This window comes from Cyprinodon variegatus, unplaced genomic scaffold (assembly GCF_000732505.1).
Source record: "Cyprinodon variegatus isolate N-32 unplaced genomic scaffold, C_variegatus-1.0 Scaffold393, whole genome shotgun sequence".
Lineage (NCBI taxonomy): Eukaryota > Metazoa > Chordata > Actinopteri > Cyprinodontiformes > Cyprinodontidae > Cyprinodon > Cyprinodon variegatus.
In genome coordinates, this window is record NW_015150846.1 from 425,703 (window position 1) to 441,910 (window position 16,208).

Here is a 16,208-nt window from a genome sequence, read left to right on the forward strand (position 1 = left end):
GAATACTGTGTTTATTTTTATTTTTTTTTTAACCCAGGGCCCTGTTATGTCAAAGGATGGCACAATTGCTTTAAAAAAAAAAATTAAAAAGTCAATTGCGACTCTGAATGTGTGTATAGGTGTACCGTTGCATCAAGCAGCTGGATGCATCTTTGCAAGTTGGGTTTGGTCTCACAGTAAAGACGAAACAGAAGCCGTCCAATGGGCTGCTTGTCACAGATGCTGGAATAATCCCTGTCTGGAAAGATTAAAAAAAAGCAAATAAACTTATAACCTAACACTTAATTACGCCCTCTTCAGATGAAAAGAAGGCAGAAAAACGTACCGATGGTTTTTCCCAGTTCGGCACACTGGCTTATGTGGGGAAAGCGAAGGATCTCCTTCCATTTTTTGCTCCTGCCTTTCCGTTTCCCACCTCCACCTGTGACGACACACAAATGAAACAGACATTAAAATGGTAGGAATTCTTAAAGTTGTCCATGTTAACTTTTACCAGTGAGGGAAAACGGTAAGGACCAATCAGAAGTGGAAGAAAGAGAGGGAGGGGAGGGCAGGATAGTGAATGGGCTTTCCCCTGAATGAAATCACAGTCTCAGTGCGTATATATAATTCATAGATTACGTCTCACTTCCTCCGTAAATTTCTCCGGTGGCTTTCCTACTAGCTTCCCTGAAAGTGGAACAGTGTGTGTGTTTAGTGGGAGTGTGTGTGTTTGTGTGTTTGCGTTCGCTCAGACAGAAAGTCTCTTCTGACCCGCTCCTTTTCCACAAGAACTCAGGCCTGACTGGATTCCATCACTCTAAATCTTCAGACATCTAAGGGAATATTTTGAAGGAGTAATTCAATAATCCAATGTGCTTTTCATATTTGGCTGCCCTCACATCTCATATCCATAAATCACAATCCTGTTTGCCTGGTTTGTGCTCCCCATAATAGAATAAAACACAATCAGCAGTGAAAGATGTCGCTTTGAATCTTTTTTAATGAACTGACCAGAATTTTCGTTATTTTCCAACAAGTTTTACCCAGTTTGATAGGCACTGTGTTCATGAAAGCAAGAGAGGAAACGACAAGCAGACATCTTTAAGTAATAACTCAGGAATTCAAGAAGCGCTACGTCATTCTGGAGCCTGTGAGTGAAAGCTTTAGCAGTTCTCCCATCAATCCCACTGCATTCATGCCTCATCCTTTCCATTCCTGCTGCCTGAAACATATCTGTTAACCCCAAATGCAAAACTGCAATATATGCTGGGAAAACAACACTATTACATCCATTCTGTTTATTTGGAACAGATTTCTGTCTTTTAAGTGTCTTACATGGATTTATGTCTCAATATAACCACCATTTATTTTATAGGTATGTGTGAAGATAAATTACTAATTTACACAACATCCAGCCCAAACCAAGGAAAAAAAGGTGGTGGCATCATCATACTGGAAGAGCAGAAAAAGGATAACAAAAGGTGGTTTTATCATGTATTTAATGAAACCCAAGAGAGCAGAAAACAAATTGATGCCCTAACTTTCAGAATTGACGAGGGAAATACATTTTGCCACATTGTAACTGTCATGGTGTGATAGACCAGCACCATCCAAATAAAATAAAAATCAGAATTGTATGACATATATTTGAAAATGTAAATCCCTTTATTGTCCCACAATGGGGAAACTTACTCTCTGCATTTAACCCATCCTCTTGGGGAGCAGTGGGCTGCCACTGTGCGGTGCCCGGAGAGCAGCAGTGTGAGGTTAAGGGTTTTGATCAGGAACCCAGGGCGGAGGCTGTGGGGAGTGAACCAGGTACTTGCAACCTTCTCAGAGCACAAGCGCACTGCTCTAACCACTAGGCCAACACTCACCTAATTTGCATTTATCAGTCTGACTTTTCTCTGTTCATTCCTCATAAAATCAAGTACAAACAGTGACTTTAAGAATGCTCTTAATCAGTAAATGTTATATTAGGGTTTTGTTTTAAAACTCTGAAATAGAAGCAAAAGAAGCCAGATTTGATAGAAAGTCATAAGAGGATCTGTTTGCAGTTAGCCATAATCCATATGAAGGACAGAGTAAACATGGCGGTAGATGCTCCTCTAACTTTACTGCTAAACACACTCCAACCTAGAATGCAGACAGCATAAAGTCTCTGCCCATTCACATTTCCTCTGACCTTCCTCTGGATTTAAAACATTTTCTGTCTGACTAAGAAGTCCCAGTAACGGCTATTCTTTCTCATTAGTTGAGGTGGACAGGACTCACTTCTAAACTGCTTCCAAATGTCTACATGGAAGGAGATAGGCCAGGTGGTGAACATAGACAAGAGAATCTGCCAGATCCAAAGTCGGTGGAAATGCCACAAATCCCACCCACACGGCTGATGTGCTGTTTGTCCCATTTCCATCCAGAAAACAGTACAGCAGCATCAATCCAAGGCATTACCCATCACCCACATTAAGTCAGACACTATACGAGTGAAATGTTCCACACATACACACTGCCCCCCTCCAGCCAAACACTTCCACCTTTACACATATACAACAACCCACCTGACCATCAAACAGAGCAGCTGCCTATCTTATAGACTGGACTGACACCGGCTGCACATTATGTGCACACTAAACACTACATTTCTATGTCCACATTCTGACTTTTTTATTTCTATTTTTTCTCGTATTCATTTTTTCTTTTGAAGTGGCTTTATATCTTTAAATCTCTAATTTCTGTCTGTGAGTTAAGATCTATAACAGTTATAGCATCAGGCGCATCCGGTTTACATTCAAGTCTACATTGGACACGCATCAAGGGTGTCGAGAGGTCCTGCGGCACGTTTTGACAGTCTGGTGTTACAGATTTCGTAGCGTTATAAGTTTTCAAGCGTTGCCAGGAAGCATGTCCAAACTGTCAGACACAGGAATAGGAAAATCTGAACTTTTGCAGCTTGATAAATATTTTCTTTCTGGAAGGTGGCGAAGATGTTTATAATTAGCACCTACATGAACTCAAAAGGTCAAAAAATCTCTGACTTTATATTCCGGAATAGTTTTTACCACATACTTAAAAAAAAAAGCTCTATATACTTCCAGCGACCATAAACAGCAAATGGGAAATACCCAAGGGATTTGCCAGGGCAGGGCATTGAGCAGATTTGACCGCCCAAGCAGATCTGGTACCTACGCTGGCATGAAGGAGCTGTAACTGGTGATTCTTAGCATGACATCCTGGCAGTATGTTGGCATCTGCCACTCATCCAACTGCAGAATATTTAAAACAGGATCATAATCTTGATAAACTGACTGCAGAGATGAAGTTTTAAGGTTTACTTTATTGCTTAAGAACATCTTAAAACTACTTTTCTCTCCAATTAACACAGTAAACAAAGGAAAGTCACCCTTTTCATTTCACTTGCCATTGTACACAAGAAACAGGCGTTGCGCCATATTCATATTTAGTGAATCAAGCTGTCATGGATTCTCCTCACAGTCTTCTGTCTATAAACCCTAAAATCATAGGATTTCTACCTTAACCTAAAGTAAAAAATACAAATAACTACACCAAAAGAAGTCTGTGATGAAATATAAGTAGCACCCTTAACTTACAATATATGATAGGTCACAGGATATTGTGCAATACCCGCAACATGCATCAGATGTATGTCTCAGCGACCGTCTGAAAAGCGGCAAAGATGAGGAGTTGGATACTCAAAATTGTTCACCATGGATGCAACATAAGGAGTTTTTGCTAAATGTTGTGGTTTCATTACAACAATAAAGATTATTTATCCTTGAAGAGGCTTGAGCTGGATTTAAAAAAAAAGAAGTAGGACTTTTTGTCAATATTTAAAATATTATTTGTGGTGAAGAACTAATGCTGTGCAACTAGACCATATCTACCATTCCAACTTTGATGTACGATGGTGGCAGCATAATGCTGGGCTTTAGGGATGCTCTTTTTTTTATTTGGGGAGAGGCAGGGATGTCAAAAAATTGACTAAAGGCTTAAGGAAAGAAATGTCACAACTTCCAGATTTTTGTATTAAAATTAAAAGCTATTCTTGTTTTTTCTTCCATTTTGCAGCTATGCAGTACAATTGTAATTTTTTATTATAATCCTATTTAATAGTGCGAACTTTGTTGTTTTAACACTATAAAATCGGAAAGGGTGCAATGGAATACAAATACCCTTGCAATGTTGCAATAAAGCTGCCTTGTCGCCTCAAAATATAGGAAAATATAGGTATTTCCGTTTAAACAAAAATTTTTGGAATTGGCATATTTGGCATTTTATTGTTGTTCTTTCAGTTTTGGCACACAAAGAAACAGGTTTCCTGGCTCCTTAGGCTCGTGTCACAAACTGAAGTTCAGTTTTTCTTTTCTTTGAGGTAAACCTCAGCAGTGGAAACCAGACACACAGAATAGCCACATCATCGTGAACAAACACAAAGCAAGAATGTCTTAATAACCGAAGTCAAAATATCCCCTGAGACAATCATTAACCTCCAGCATCTCCTCCTCATCAACATTACAGTAGACCAAACACGCTACGTATGTAAAAAAAGGCACACTTCCTTATTAAAGCCTCAGTTGTTCTCAGGAGTTAATGAGTTAAAGTTTGCAGGGTGACTAAATGTCAGCGTACTTTTCTATGGTAAAGCATTTTAATCTCTTTTATTAAAAACATAATGTCAGCCAAAACACACAAAGCAGTTCAGTGTAAGGAGAAGGTCACTCACCATGGGGGGTGAGGGGTTAGTGCTACTGGTAGGGATCTATGGATGAAAGGTTCCACCGAACGGCACAGATTTCCTGCCACGGGTCAACACAGTGTTAAATATTTGTACTAAACACTGGGTTCCACCCAGGCATTCAAAGTGTACACAATGCTGAGACAATTACAAATAATGCAGTTCCTCCTTTTTCCGTCTGTGTCCTGTTTTCTTTCCCTCGCGCTGCTCCCTTAGCTTATTTATTTTTCATCTTCTTCTCCTCCTCATCATCCCAATAATGTTCCTCCAACTATAGCTCTCCTTCCCAACAAACAAGCCTTTTTCTTTCACAATCGGGTTCCCGGTTCCTGTCACTTTTACAACAACCCTGTTTCACTTCTTCGGTTTTATTTTTAGAGGCACTATAAAAACTAACCTGAAGACTCCTTTATAAACTTTGCCTATGCAGAAAACAGGGCCTGAAACTTCGGTATGCCAACTTCCATACAAAGCTTATGATCTATATAAAAAAATTATAATTTTAGGTCTGCATTTTTTAGAAATGGGGGAAATTGGTGACAGCGATGGTGACTGAGTTGAGGAACTGAAGCCAGACTACATCATAATTTCTCTCAGATATTTAATTTCACTTCATATGAAACTATGGGGCTGCTCAGTGGTGCAGCAAGAAGGTTGCAGGTTCGAATCCCGGCCCGGGGTCTTTCTGCATGAGGTTACATGTTCTCCCTGAGCATGCGTACGTTCTTTCAGGGTACTCTGGCTTCCTCCCGCAGTCCAAAAACATAACTGTTAGGTTAATTGGGTTCTCTAAATTCTCTTAAATGTTGTTTGTCTCTGTGTTGCTGTGTTGTTTGACTGGTGACCTGTCCAGGGTGTACCCCGCCTCTAGCTCTTAGATAGCTGGAGATAGGCACCTGCACCCTTTGTGACCCAAGCTGGGATTAAGTGCGACAGAAAATGGATGGATGGATGAAACTATGACCGTTGATAAACTTTATCAGATCAAATAACGCTGTGTGACACATGCTGTCCAGAGAAAAAAAGTTAGAAAGATGAAAGTATTCATAATGTTGTGATCAGCAGAGTGAGTCATATAGATCAATATATAAACATAACAATATGTGAGGAATTCAGACAGATTGCTGTAAACAGCAGAGCACCATAGATTCTATGACTTAGCTCGAGACATAGTAAATGGGAAAATTAGGAGATTACCTAAAGTTCCATAGAGCTTTGCTCTTGGATCTATGTTCTGAACGGAGTCCAGTATTGGAGGTCATCACAGGTATAAAAGAGCATGAGGTCAAAATGCAGGAAGAAAAAAGGGGTAGTTTGCTGCAGGGTTCTAAAGAAACACAATTAAATAGGAATAAACCAACCCTGGTTCATTTAGAATTCAAAATATAATCATGAATTATAGGTATAAGAAATGTTTAATATGGACCGAAAATGGATGAGGCTTCTTGATTCAGTCATTTTTACATGCCCGGAACACCTCACCAGGGAGGCGTTCAGGAGGCATCCTAAACAGATGCCCAAGCCACCTCAACTGGCTCCTCTCGACGTGGAGGAGCAGCGGCTCTACTCCGAGTCCCTCCCGGATGACCGAGCTTCTCACCCTATCTCTAAGGGAGAGCCCAGCCACCCTACGGAGGAAACCCATTTCGGCCGCTTGTATCCGCGATCTCGTTCTTTCGGTCATGACCCAGAGTTCATGACCATAGATGAGGGTAGGAACGTAGATCGACCGGTAAATCGAGAGCTTCGCTTTTTGACTCAGCTCTCTCTTCACCACGACGGACCGGTACAGCGCCCGCTTCACGGCAGACGCTGCACCAATCCGCCTGTCGATCTCCCGCTCCCTTCTTCCCTCATTCGTGAACAAGATCCCAAGATACTTAAACTCCTCCACTTGGGGCAGGACACCCCCCCTGACCCAGAGAAGGCACTCTACCCTTTTCCGGCTCAAGTAATTATTAAACCTAATTTGGAAAGCTTTGCATTGAAAATCAAATACACTGTTCCTGTTTCAGTGGCATTTATTGATTAATTCATCAATGGCAAGTGTAGCTATCTTTACAAAACTGTCACGTGGCTGCTGGATCAAACAGGTGTGTGTTAATACTATGCCAAACAGAAGAGGTTTTTTAAATTAGAGAGGGTAAATGGATCATCAGGGAGGAGAATTTAGTCATGGAAATATTTTTTTCATATGTTGATCTTTTCAGGAGTAGCAAATTCACCTTTATTTAACATGAGGTGGTCCATGGGAAATTGTTTAAAAAAAAAATACCAAGAGCTAAATTTCAGATTCCAAAAGTCTCACTTAGCATATTAATGTTAAGTTCATGATAAAACTGAAAAAAAAATGTAGTTGATCTTGATTTGAGGGTTTTTAAGGAGAGGGTATCCTATGGCAGCACAAAGTAAGTTTACAAATTTGGATATATAATGTACTGCAAGACCTGTGGAACAATTTCTTTTGGACCATTGTGGACATGTTTGGACGTAAAGCGCGAAGCCACATTAAGGGCAACATTTATTTCCATATAAGTGTGCTGTAGCCTACATCAAGTTAAACAATCACACCTCAATTACCTAAAGAAATTGTCAAGCATGGTGGACTAATATTGCTTTATGATTTTGGCAACTGGTAACGTATTTCAGAAAGCAATCACTAAACCATTGAATGGACTTAAATTTAGCAAACAATCTTTCGGTAATAAATAATGATGGAAGGGAATCTGTTGTGCCTTTTCTAAAATGAATTTGAGACTTCTAAGAACCCGGTGAACTAAACGATCATGCCCTGATGTGCAAAACCACAGGAAAGGTGGAGGAAGTTTTTTCTTGTGACTGTAGATCGGCAGTTAAACTTTTTTTCAGATCTCTGACCTCCTAGCAGATGAAGGTGATGCATGTGTGTTTTCAAGTGAAAACACACATGCATTGCTATCTGCCTTGGATCTAGAGAAGAACTGTGGAGATTACAGCCTCTGGTCAGAGAAAAACTGCAGCAGAGCGAAAAATCTGATAGAAGACGAGAAACTGTCAAGTTGTGTGGAGGTTTGCAGAGGACCCAAATGCAGAGAAGGAAGCTGAGGTGGTTTCTTGCAGATATAAAAACGAGCAGTGGCAACAGAAGCATAAATCCTGAAATAATGAATCAAGGAACATAGGAACCAGAAAAAAGGGGGGGACACATAGGTTAATGAGGGAATGCAGAGAATTCAACACACAGTAACTGTAGAGGAGTATATATGCCAAACAGAACAAAGACTGGAGTAATCAACTGATTGGGAGCAGGTGTGGACAGGAGGAGCTGTTTACTCTCTGTGGGCAGCAGAGAGTAAACAACAAATACATCAGTGCTTAAATATAACTAGAAAATAACTTAGATGTCACTAAATGGAAAAGAAACTAATCCCTTAGAAAACAAACAATGATATAAATCAAAGTGTAACTAAAAACCCAAAATGAAACTTGAAGCACAACCAAAAATCCTAATTAGGAGATCATGACAGAAACTCCCTGTCAACAACGTTACAATGCTTCTTGACACAAACCTGCCAAGCTATTATTGTCTTCAATGTCTTTGCCAGACGTTTATACATTCTCACTTCTGACCATAGTTAGATTAAGGTTAGGGTTAGTGTATGAAAATGAACCAGCCTCTCCTTCAAACATGCAAATATTCTGAATTTGCACATTGCGTCAAAGGCAAAAAAAGAAAGCATGCCATTTTGAAGTTCAAAAGGTTTCAAATTAGGTGTTTTGCATCTGTTCAAACCAGACATGGAAAGCTTACTGGCTTTAGAATAACAAGGTTTTGAAAGATTAAATTTTTGAAGGGGCTTCTTTTATATAAGATTTAAAAAAACTTTGATAGCAATTGTTTGAACACCAAATAAGTGCCACTAATCACTCTTGTTAAAGTAACCCATCAATATGCACAAAATGCTGTAGATTGACCTAAAAGGTAATTTAAGATTCTTCTTATTTGAATAAGAAAATGAATCCAATACTTGGTTAAAAATTTACAGTGTCGCTTTAACAGAACGCTGTTTGAAACTGCAGATGGTGAGCTTTAAGCATCATGTCTGTTCATCTGCAGACTGCAGGCTAGCTACTCAAGCATCCAGCCATTTTCTTGCACGCTTAATCCCAAGTGGGGTCACGAGGTGTGCTGGTGCCTATCTCCAGCTGTCTACGGGCAAGAGGCAGGGTACACACTGGACAGGTCACCAGTCCATCGCAGGACAACAAAGAGATAAGCAACCATTCACACACCTAAGGAGAATCCAATTAACCTAACAGTCATGTTTTTGGACTGTGGGAGGAAGCCAGGGTACCTGGAGAGAACACACGCATGCTCAGGGAGAACATGCAAACTCCATGTAGAAAGACCCCAGGCCAGGAATCGAACCCAGAACCTTCTTGCTGCAAGGCAGCAGTGCTACCCACTGCGCAACTAATTTGCACAACTAGGTTCAACTAATTAGCCTTTAGAAAGAACAAGAGAAATATCGAATAATTTGTACATGGCAAATTTGGAAAAAAAAAAGATAAAATCAAAATTTATTAGACATGGGACAAAAACAATTTACTTTCAGATGACCTGGTTTTACATTACAATATTATTTACACAGATACCTAAAACTAAGATGTATATTCTAAGCTAACTGTTTAATGCAGCAAATTGATAGTAACAGATGGTTAACACAAAGGGAACCGTCAGTGGCCTGGAAAATCAGAAAAAACAGCAAATCTGTTTAATCATTTAAAGACGTACCACCCAAGTGATTAGACAGAAAGCATAAAAATTGATTAGTGAACATTTTTTGTGGCAGCCCACATAACATTAGCAGCTCAGCCACTAGTACCAACCCTGCCAGTACCGCTGCCACCAAACCAAAGCAGCAATCAATTCCATCATCTTTAGCATCTGTAGCACTGGGCTTTTTGTCTAGCAAAAGACATAAGAAGACCGTTAGGATCCGAGGTGAAAGACGGATTTAAGCATCTAAAAAATGAAAGTAATCTCTAGTTTCTTCTTTTATTTTCATTACAGATGCTCTAAAACTGAAGTTTGAGAACAGATAAAAAATTGTGATAAAAAAAAACAAAAAATGCTTAATATTGGAAATTAGAAATTGCAATCATCCAGCCCTGCTGTCAGAACATAGCAACAGTTTCATATAACTGCTTTTTTTGACAAAACCTACCTACTACACCTCTGAAAGGCTTACTCTCACAAGTATAACTGGTACAAGCTGCTCATTTAGTGAGGCTCCATTTTATTTACACAGCTACAATTTACAACAAATAAAAAAAATTTATTAAAAAAAATATATATATATGCATAAGCTAAATTATATCATCAGGCCATTTAAGTTCAGTATATGCTGACCTGGAAAAAGTTTTCTATCTGAGGAACCTCAGCACACAGTTACTGGCTTTAAAGCACGTTACTCTCACACTGAGCACTTATGTGGTCACAGTGGAAAGGAACAACTCCCTTCTAGCATGAGGTAAAGAATTAAAAACATTGTTTTTCTCAAACATTACACCTCTATTACCTTTTCTTGAAGTGTAAATAACACGAGAAAAAAAAACGTTATTTGGTTGAAAACAAAAATGTAACATCTACATAATCTAAATCATCTAAATGATGTTGAGCTGTAGATAAAGATATTATACATGCCATGATTAATGGTATAGTAATTCAGTGACTGTTAGGAAATAGAAGTTATTTATTTCAAATTATTTCTTGTAAATGCTGCGCTATAAAACCGGTGTGGGCTTCTCTGGAATGCGAAGCTCATGCCTAACTCTAGTTGGATCCCTGCTGTATATCTGGCTGATGAAGGGGAAAATATCCTGGCAGGAAATGAGAAATTAGACCATAGAGGAAGTTTACAAAAAGATTAGTTATATCAACAAAAGAAGAACCACAAAGGTTTTTAAATTAAAACGCAGAGAGACAGAAATCCTTAAAACAACCATGTCTAACTGTTTGTCTGTCTGCCCTGTCAAACAAATCCAGGCTACTAAAAGCATTAATGTGCTTCCAAAAGCCTACAATCCATCGATGCTGTTTATTTCTTTCTTTATAAAAATGCTTTACTCTCTCATGGCCTGTCAGTTACACTTGAGCTGAAATATGCACTGCTCTGTGGATTCCCTGCACACAGGAACTTGTCCGCCTAATTTGTTCCATGCACACAGTGAGGTCGCAGCCCTTTATTTATGTTTCTACTCAGATGCTCTGACATCACCGAGGCCCGTCAAGTGTAGCAAAAAAAACACGGTCAGAGGGAATGACATACGTCTGGCACAACACTGTTGGAGGGGGGGGGTTACCGGCATCCCAAACATCTGCGTGTCATTACTGTGACCTTTCTGCTGCAATGTCCTCATGCTCAATTTAACCAAGACGCAACGTCCTGCAGGGACCATCCGTCTGCACGTTCAAAAACAACTGCTTAGCTGTGAGGTTATGTTCCTAAAGCGTTGACACATAGAAGGAGCTGAGGATGTTAACCTAAGCCACACCCACCTGCACATAAAACATCGTCCAAAACATGAAGTTAGATCTTCAGTGGACAGCAAGAGGAAGCCACACACTGTAAACCCGAGCATATAGTAACAGCTGCAGCAGAATGTGATGTGAAAGCAGGGGCACTGGAAAAGCAAGGGCACCGTGAATACTTCATGAACTACTCTCTACACCCACGCTGTGCAAAAAGTGAGAATATTTTCAGTAGATTCACACTCATCTCCTGCCTGCACTGACCCTCATTTGTTCACAAACAACTGATCATCCCTTTTGTAATGATCCAACTTTCGCTTCTTCTCACATCACCTCCTCTGTATAAGCTGTTAAATGTCGGCGTCGTGGTTGAGTCATCCTCTGGTAGTCAGCGAGGTACCGAAAACAGTGAGCCCTACCAGCAACCAGACACTGATTCAAGCGCCTTTGTTCTTTCTCACTCCCCTCCCTCCCACAACGTCCAACTGTGCATTTCTTAGAAATGTGTTTGCAACGGAGCTGCAGGTAGAAGGCCAGTGTTCTTGCAAATACAAAGTGTCTGTGGAAAATACACAAGTGGGTTATCAGGGAAAAACAGAAGCACTTGCACTGGCACCTATCAACATCCTCTTCCTGTGTGTCAGGGATCTGCAGATAGATTGTAAGCACTGTATGGTTTTGCTTTATCGTAAAAGTGTTCAATCTGTAGCTAGTAACCCAGAGAAGAGCTGCATTTCTAGGCTGTGTAACATTTTATGTCTTGATAATGCTTGACAGCACAGAACCAAGTTATTGTAAATTTCTGAACCCCTCAGCAACTAAAGTCTTTTTATTTAAAACTAATTTATCACTGTTTTACTACTGAATACAGCTGCTCCGTATCTCCCACTGGCCGCAAAAACTAGTTTAAACCCGGAAACATTTGGATTTTAGTGGCACCTGGAACAGCTCACTGACCCGTGTCTACCCGGGTCAAATGACTGGGCAAGTGATGCGTGTTAAAATCACCTCGGCTCTGATCGCCATGCTGTGGGAACACCAGACCCGGGTGGACTCGTTAATTAAGGTGATACCAATGAGAGGAACATAAGGATGACAGCATGCAGCACAGGTTACGTCTGATCTAACAAGCCGAAACAACTCAGTTTACATTTGATAAACATGGCGCAGCACCGGATGAGAGAGATTCAGAAAGATAAAAGAGGAAAATAATAAAGCAGATTTACTACGCCCTGGCTTCCTCAGATGTTGCTCTCCATTGTTTACTTTCCTGATTTCTGTTTTACTGGTGACATCATCAACGCTAATGATGGTGTCACCAGACATACAGCAGCGGGGGAACAATGGCCATGTAGCTTGCCAGCGGGGGGGTCAGACCCAGCTTTCTTTGTGAGGGGGAAGGGAGCCAAATGCTGATGGTTCAGTGGGAAAGAGGGTTAAGTTTGTTGAAGACACAAGATCATAAATATCAAAGATCACAGAATACAGCTCATGATTAAAGCCTAATCCTACAAAATTAGAAATATACATCTCAGCTGATGAGCTATGAAAACAGAACATTAGTCAGAGAAGAAGCCCCATACTAAATCCGAAAGAAGATAGCAGCTCAGGTGTAAGAATCAATCAACATCACAACTATTAGCACATACAAATATGTATCAACATCAAAGCACATGAAAATATGTGCTTTGATGGAAAAGTTGCAAGAAGTGGCAAAACACTGTAACTGCTCCTGAATCTGAAACTCTTGCTATGAATCAACATGGTGGTGGCAGTATCATGCTGTGCTGAGCCTTTACTTTAGTAGGGATGGTCAAGAAAGTCAGAGTTGATGGATGTGAATACAGGCAAAAATAATAGTAAAAAACTGTTCATAACTGCAAAAATTGATTGCCTTCCAGAATACAAACACACCATAATAATTAATCAATAATTATCTGGTCTCTGTTCTTCATTTAGTCCCAACAAAATTTAAAAGTTCTAAGTTGACACAAAAGTTCAAAGGGGGGTTATTCTTTAGCAAGATACTGTGAAGGCCAAAATATTGTTGTGGAGTAGTTTGTTTTGCGAGTTCTTCTAAGTGTGTGGTCTTTGTGCCACAGAGAGCTGCAGGAAACGTTGGCCAGACCTGAGCCGAAGGGGAGGACTATAGCAGGAAGACGCTCTTTGTTGACCTGTTCCAGCATGATGTCATGCTGCCTCCTCTGCCCAGGCTCCTCATTATTACCGTCCTCGACTAGCCTCTCCGTCCACGTATTCCTCATTAGGATCCATAATAACAACAGAGAGTATTTGGCTGCAGCATCTGCCAATGCACTCAAAGCAAACATCCGCAAAGGCTAGCTTTTACTTGGTGACTCCAGGCCATTCTTTTGGCAGCTGCGGTGTGTGTGGGGGGGGGGGGTCACATGGTAATCCACTTAGTGAAGGGGTCATGAACTCAAAATCATTCATGGACAATAAAGAGAAGAAGATATCGGCAGCATAGATGCTAGCACGCAGCTGTTTTCCATAGAATTAAGGGGAAAAACTGGACTCTAACAATGTGGCTGCATTTAGGATGAAAGCCACTCATGTGCAGCAGCGTGATTCAGACTGCGGGCAGCGTATTGCCCCTTAGATGTGATATTTACTCAGTGCTTTATGAAAAACTACACAGCTGTGCCTATTATCCTGCCCTTATGTCCTTGTAAACACCGGAGTTAAAAATAGCAGCCAGCTCAAGGGCAGCAACGGTGGCAGCGTGTTAACACGAAGTGGGGTGGTCAAACCAGTTTGTGATCTCTGGGCCGGCAGGCAGTGACCGTCGTCACTGCATGGTTAAGCAGGAAGACGATGAGGGAGAAAACTTGCATGCGAGGACTGAAAATATGTCATAAAAGCATGCAGAAGGCTGAGTATACTTCCTGTCTGGGAACAGTCAGGTGCCCCCAGTTTCCTACTCTATAAATGTACTAAATCTGGAATGCTGGTGGGTGGGGGGCATGAAATAGATAGAAATTATATAACCCATGGGGCTGTCCGATCATAAGACCACACACACACCGACACACACACACACATGCCGAACATGGCATGCTGGGTAATACACACTGTTTGTTCAACCATAAAGGACCAGGACGACTGAGCAGAGTCCACATGAGTCCCGCCTTAACAAGCTGCTTCTTCACTCTAACAAGGTGTGCTGTTTGCTCACCATCACAAATGTTTTCATACTGTGAATGGTCCGGCTCTGTCATCCCTAAGAATGAGGATGATTTTGGTTCCCAGAAGACGGAAAAGAGAAACTGACTTGGAAAAACTATAATGTTCATAAGAACAACACAAGGCCCCTCCCTAAAGGAAAAAAAAGGGTTAAAGTGATTATGCGGCCTCCGCATGTTGTGTCCCTCTTCCTTATTTGTTACCACGCACACAAACACACACACACAGTGTTGTTTGTCATTGCTTTGTTCTTATTTAATGTGCTTTTGTCCCTGCAAGGGAAACATCCAACGAAAGAAGGAAATAATAAAAAACATAATTGAAGTGCCTCTTGTGTCTTAACATTAGCTCCAACTCTTTGGGAAAAACCACAATTTTCAAACGTTTGCTTCTGTTTTCTATAGCTATTAGTTGTTGTTGTTCTTTTCCTAATGTTAAAAACCTCACAGCAGACCTCCGACAGTAATTTATTGCGTTTTAGCAATAGTCTGTGCTTTATTTTATCAATTGTTATCACTATTAAGAATAAGTACATCCTGGGCTGGCCTGAGTAATGCCACTTCATTGGCTACATTGGTCTGATTGGTCCTTAACACACAAAGCCATCAGATGGCAGTAACTAGAGCAAGTTTAACTGAGCATCAGAATGAGGAAGAAAGATACATTTTAGTGATATTAATAACGAGGCGAGGTTGTTGGTGCCAGAAGGGTTGTTGTTTCAGAAGCAGCTGATGTGCAAAACTTTCCATGCATAGACAATTGTATCTTTGACTTACAGAGAATCTTTAAAAGAAGAGAAAAAAAAAACATCAGCTGTGTGAATGAAAAATGTCCCTATTGATGTCAAAGCTCAGAGAGGAACATTTTGAATGATATTAAGGCAAAAGTAGAAAATGGGTTACAGCAGCTACAGTCGACATCAGGTGCAGCTCCTGTTAGCTAAAAAAAAAATCAGGATACTGAGGTTATAGTTCCCCCAGATTGACCAAAAACTGGACACTCAAATATTAAAAAATATTCTCTGGTACATCCATCAGTTTTCTGTCATGCTTATCCCTGCTGGGGTCGTGAAATTTGCTGTTTATGGATGAGAGGCAGGGTACACCCGCCTCTCATAGTGCAAAAACCTGACTGTTTTTGGACTGTGGGAGGAAGCTGGAGAACCCGGAGAGAACACACACATGCACACTCCATGCAGAGAGACCCCGGGCCAGGAATCAAACCCAGAACCTTTTTGCTGCAAGGCATTAGTGCTACCCACTGCGTCAGTGTGCACTGCAGCCCTCTCTGTTGTCCAGTATTTCAAAATTTTTAATAAATAACAGATCTTCCATCAGCAGCCCAGACTGGTGGCAGAGAAACATTTTATGCCCTTTACTACCACCTGAGCACTGTTCAAACTCCACAGCCTACCTGGTTATTGTTGCTGACCATGTTCCTCTGTGTACGACTAGAACAAACCCATCATTATTCTGGTTGCTTCTTCTAAGCTGGCATATACAACATGTACAAGAAATCCAGCTTCATTGGTTTCCACAAGCAGCTGGTCTCAATCCAACATCTCAAAGTTGAAGTGGAACAAGAGATTCACCTCATTAATGAATAAAACCAACAGCTAAAGACTGTCCAGTGCCATCATGTCAACATAGACCGAAATCTCTGAGCAATGTCTGTTCCAATTTATGCAATGGAAAAAATATTATACTTCCAAAAGCCACATGGGCTCCAGCTTGGTACCAGCAATGTGCCTAA

At 40.7% G+C, this 16,208-nt stretch overlaps 1 protein-coding gene across 2 annotated transcripts in view; it reads right to left on the bottom strand.

Moving 5' to 3' along the window:
- LOC107092761 (G protein-coupled receptor kinase 5-like) overlaps positions 1–16,208 on the bottom strand; it is a 50,746-nt gene that overhangs the window by 19,279 nt on the left and 15,259 nt on the right. For both annotated transcript variants that reach the window (XM_015387405.1, XM_015387404.1), the window contains exons 2-3: positions 326–421; positions 126–238 (exon numbers count right to left, since the gene is read on the bottom strand). In XM_015387405.1, coding sequence (XP_015242891.1) covers positions 126–238; positions 326–421 — 209 coding nt within the window. The remainder of the gene's footprint in view (positions 1–125; positions 239–325; positions 422–16,208) is intronic.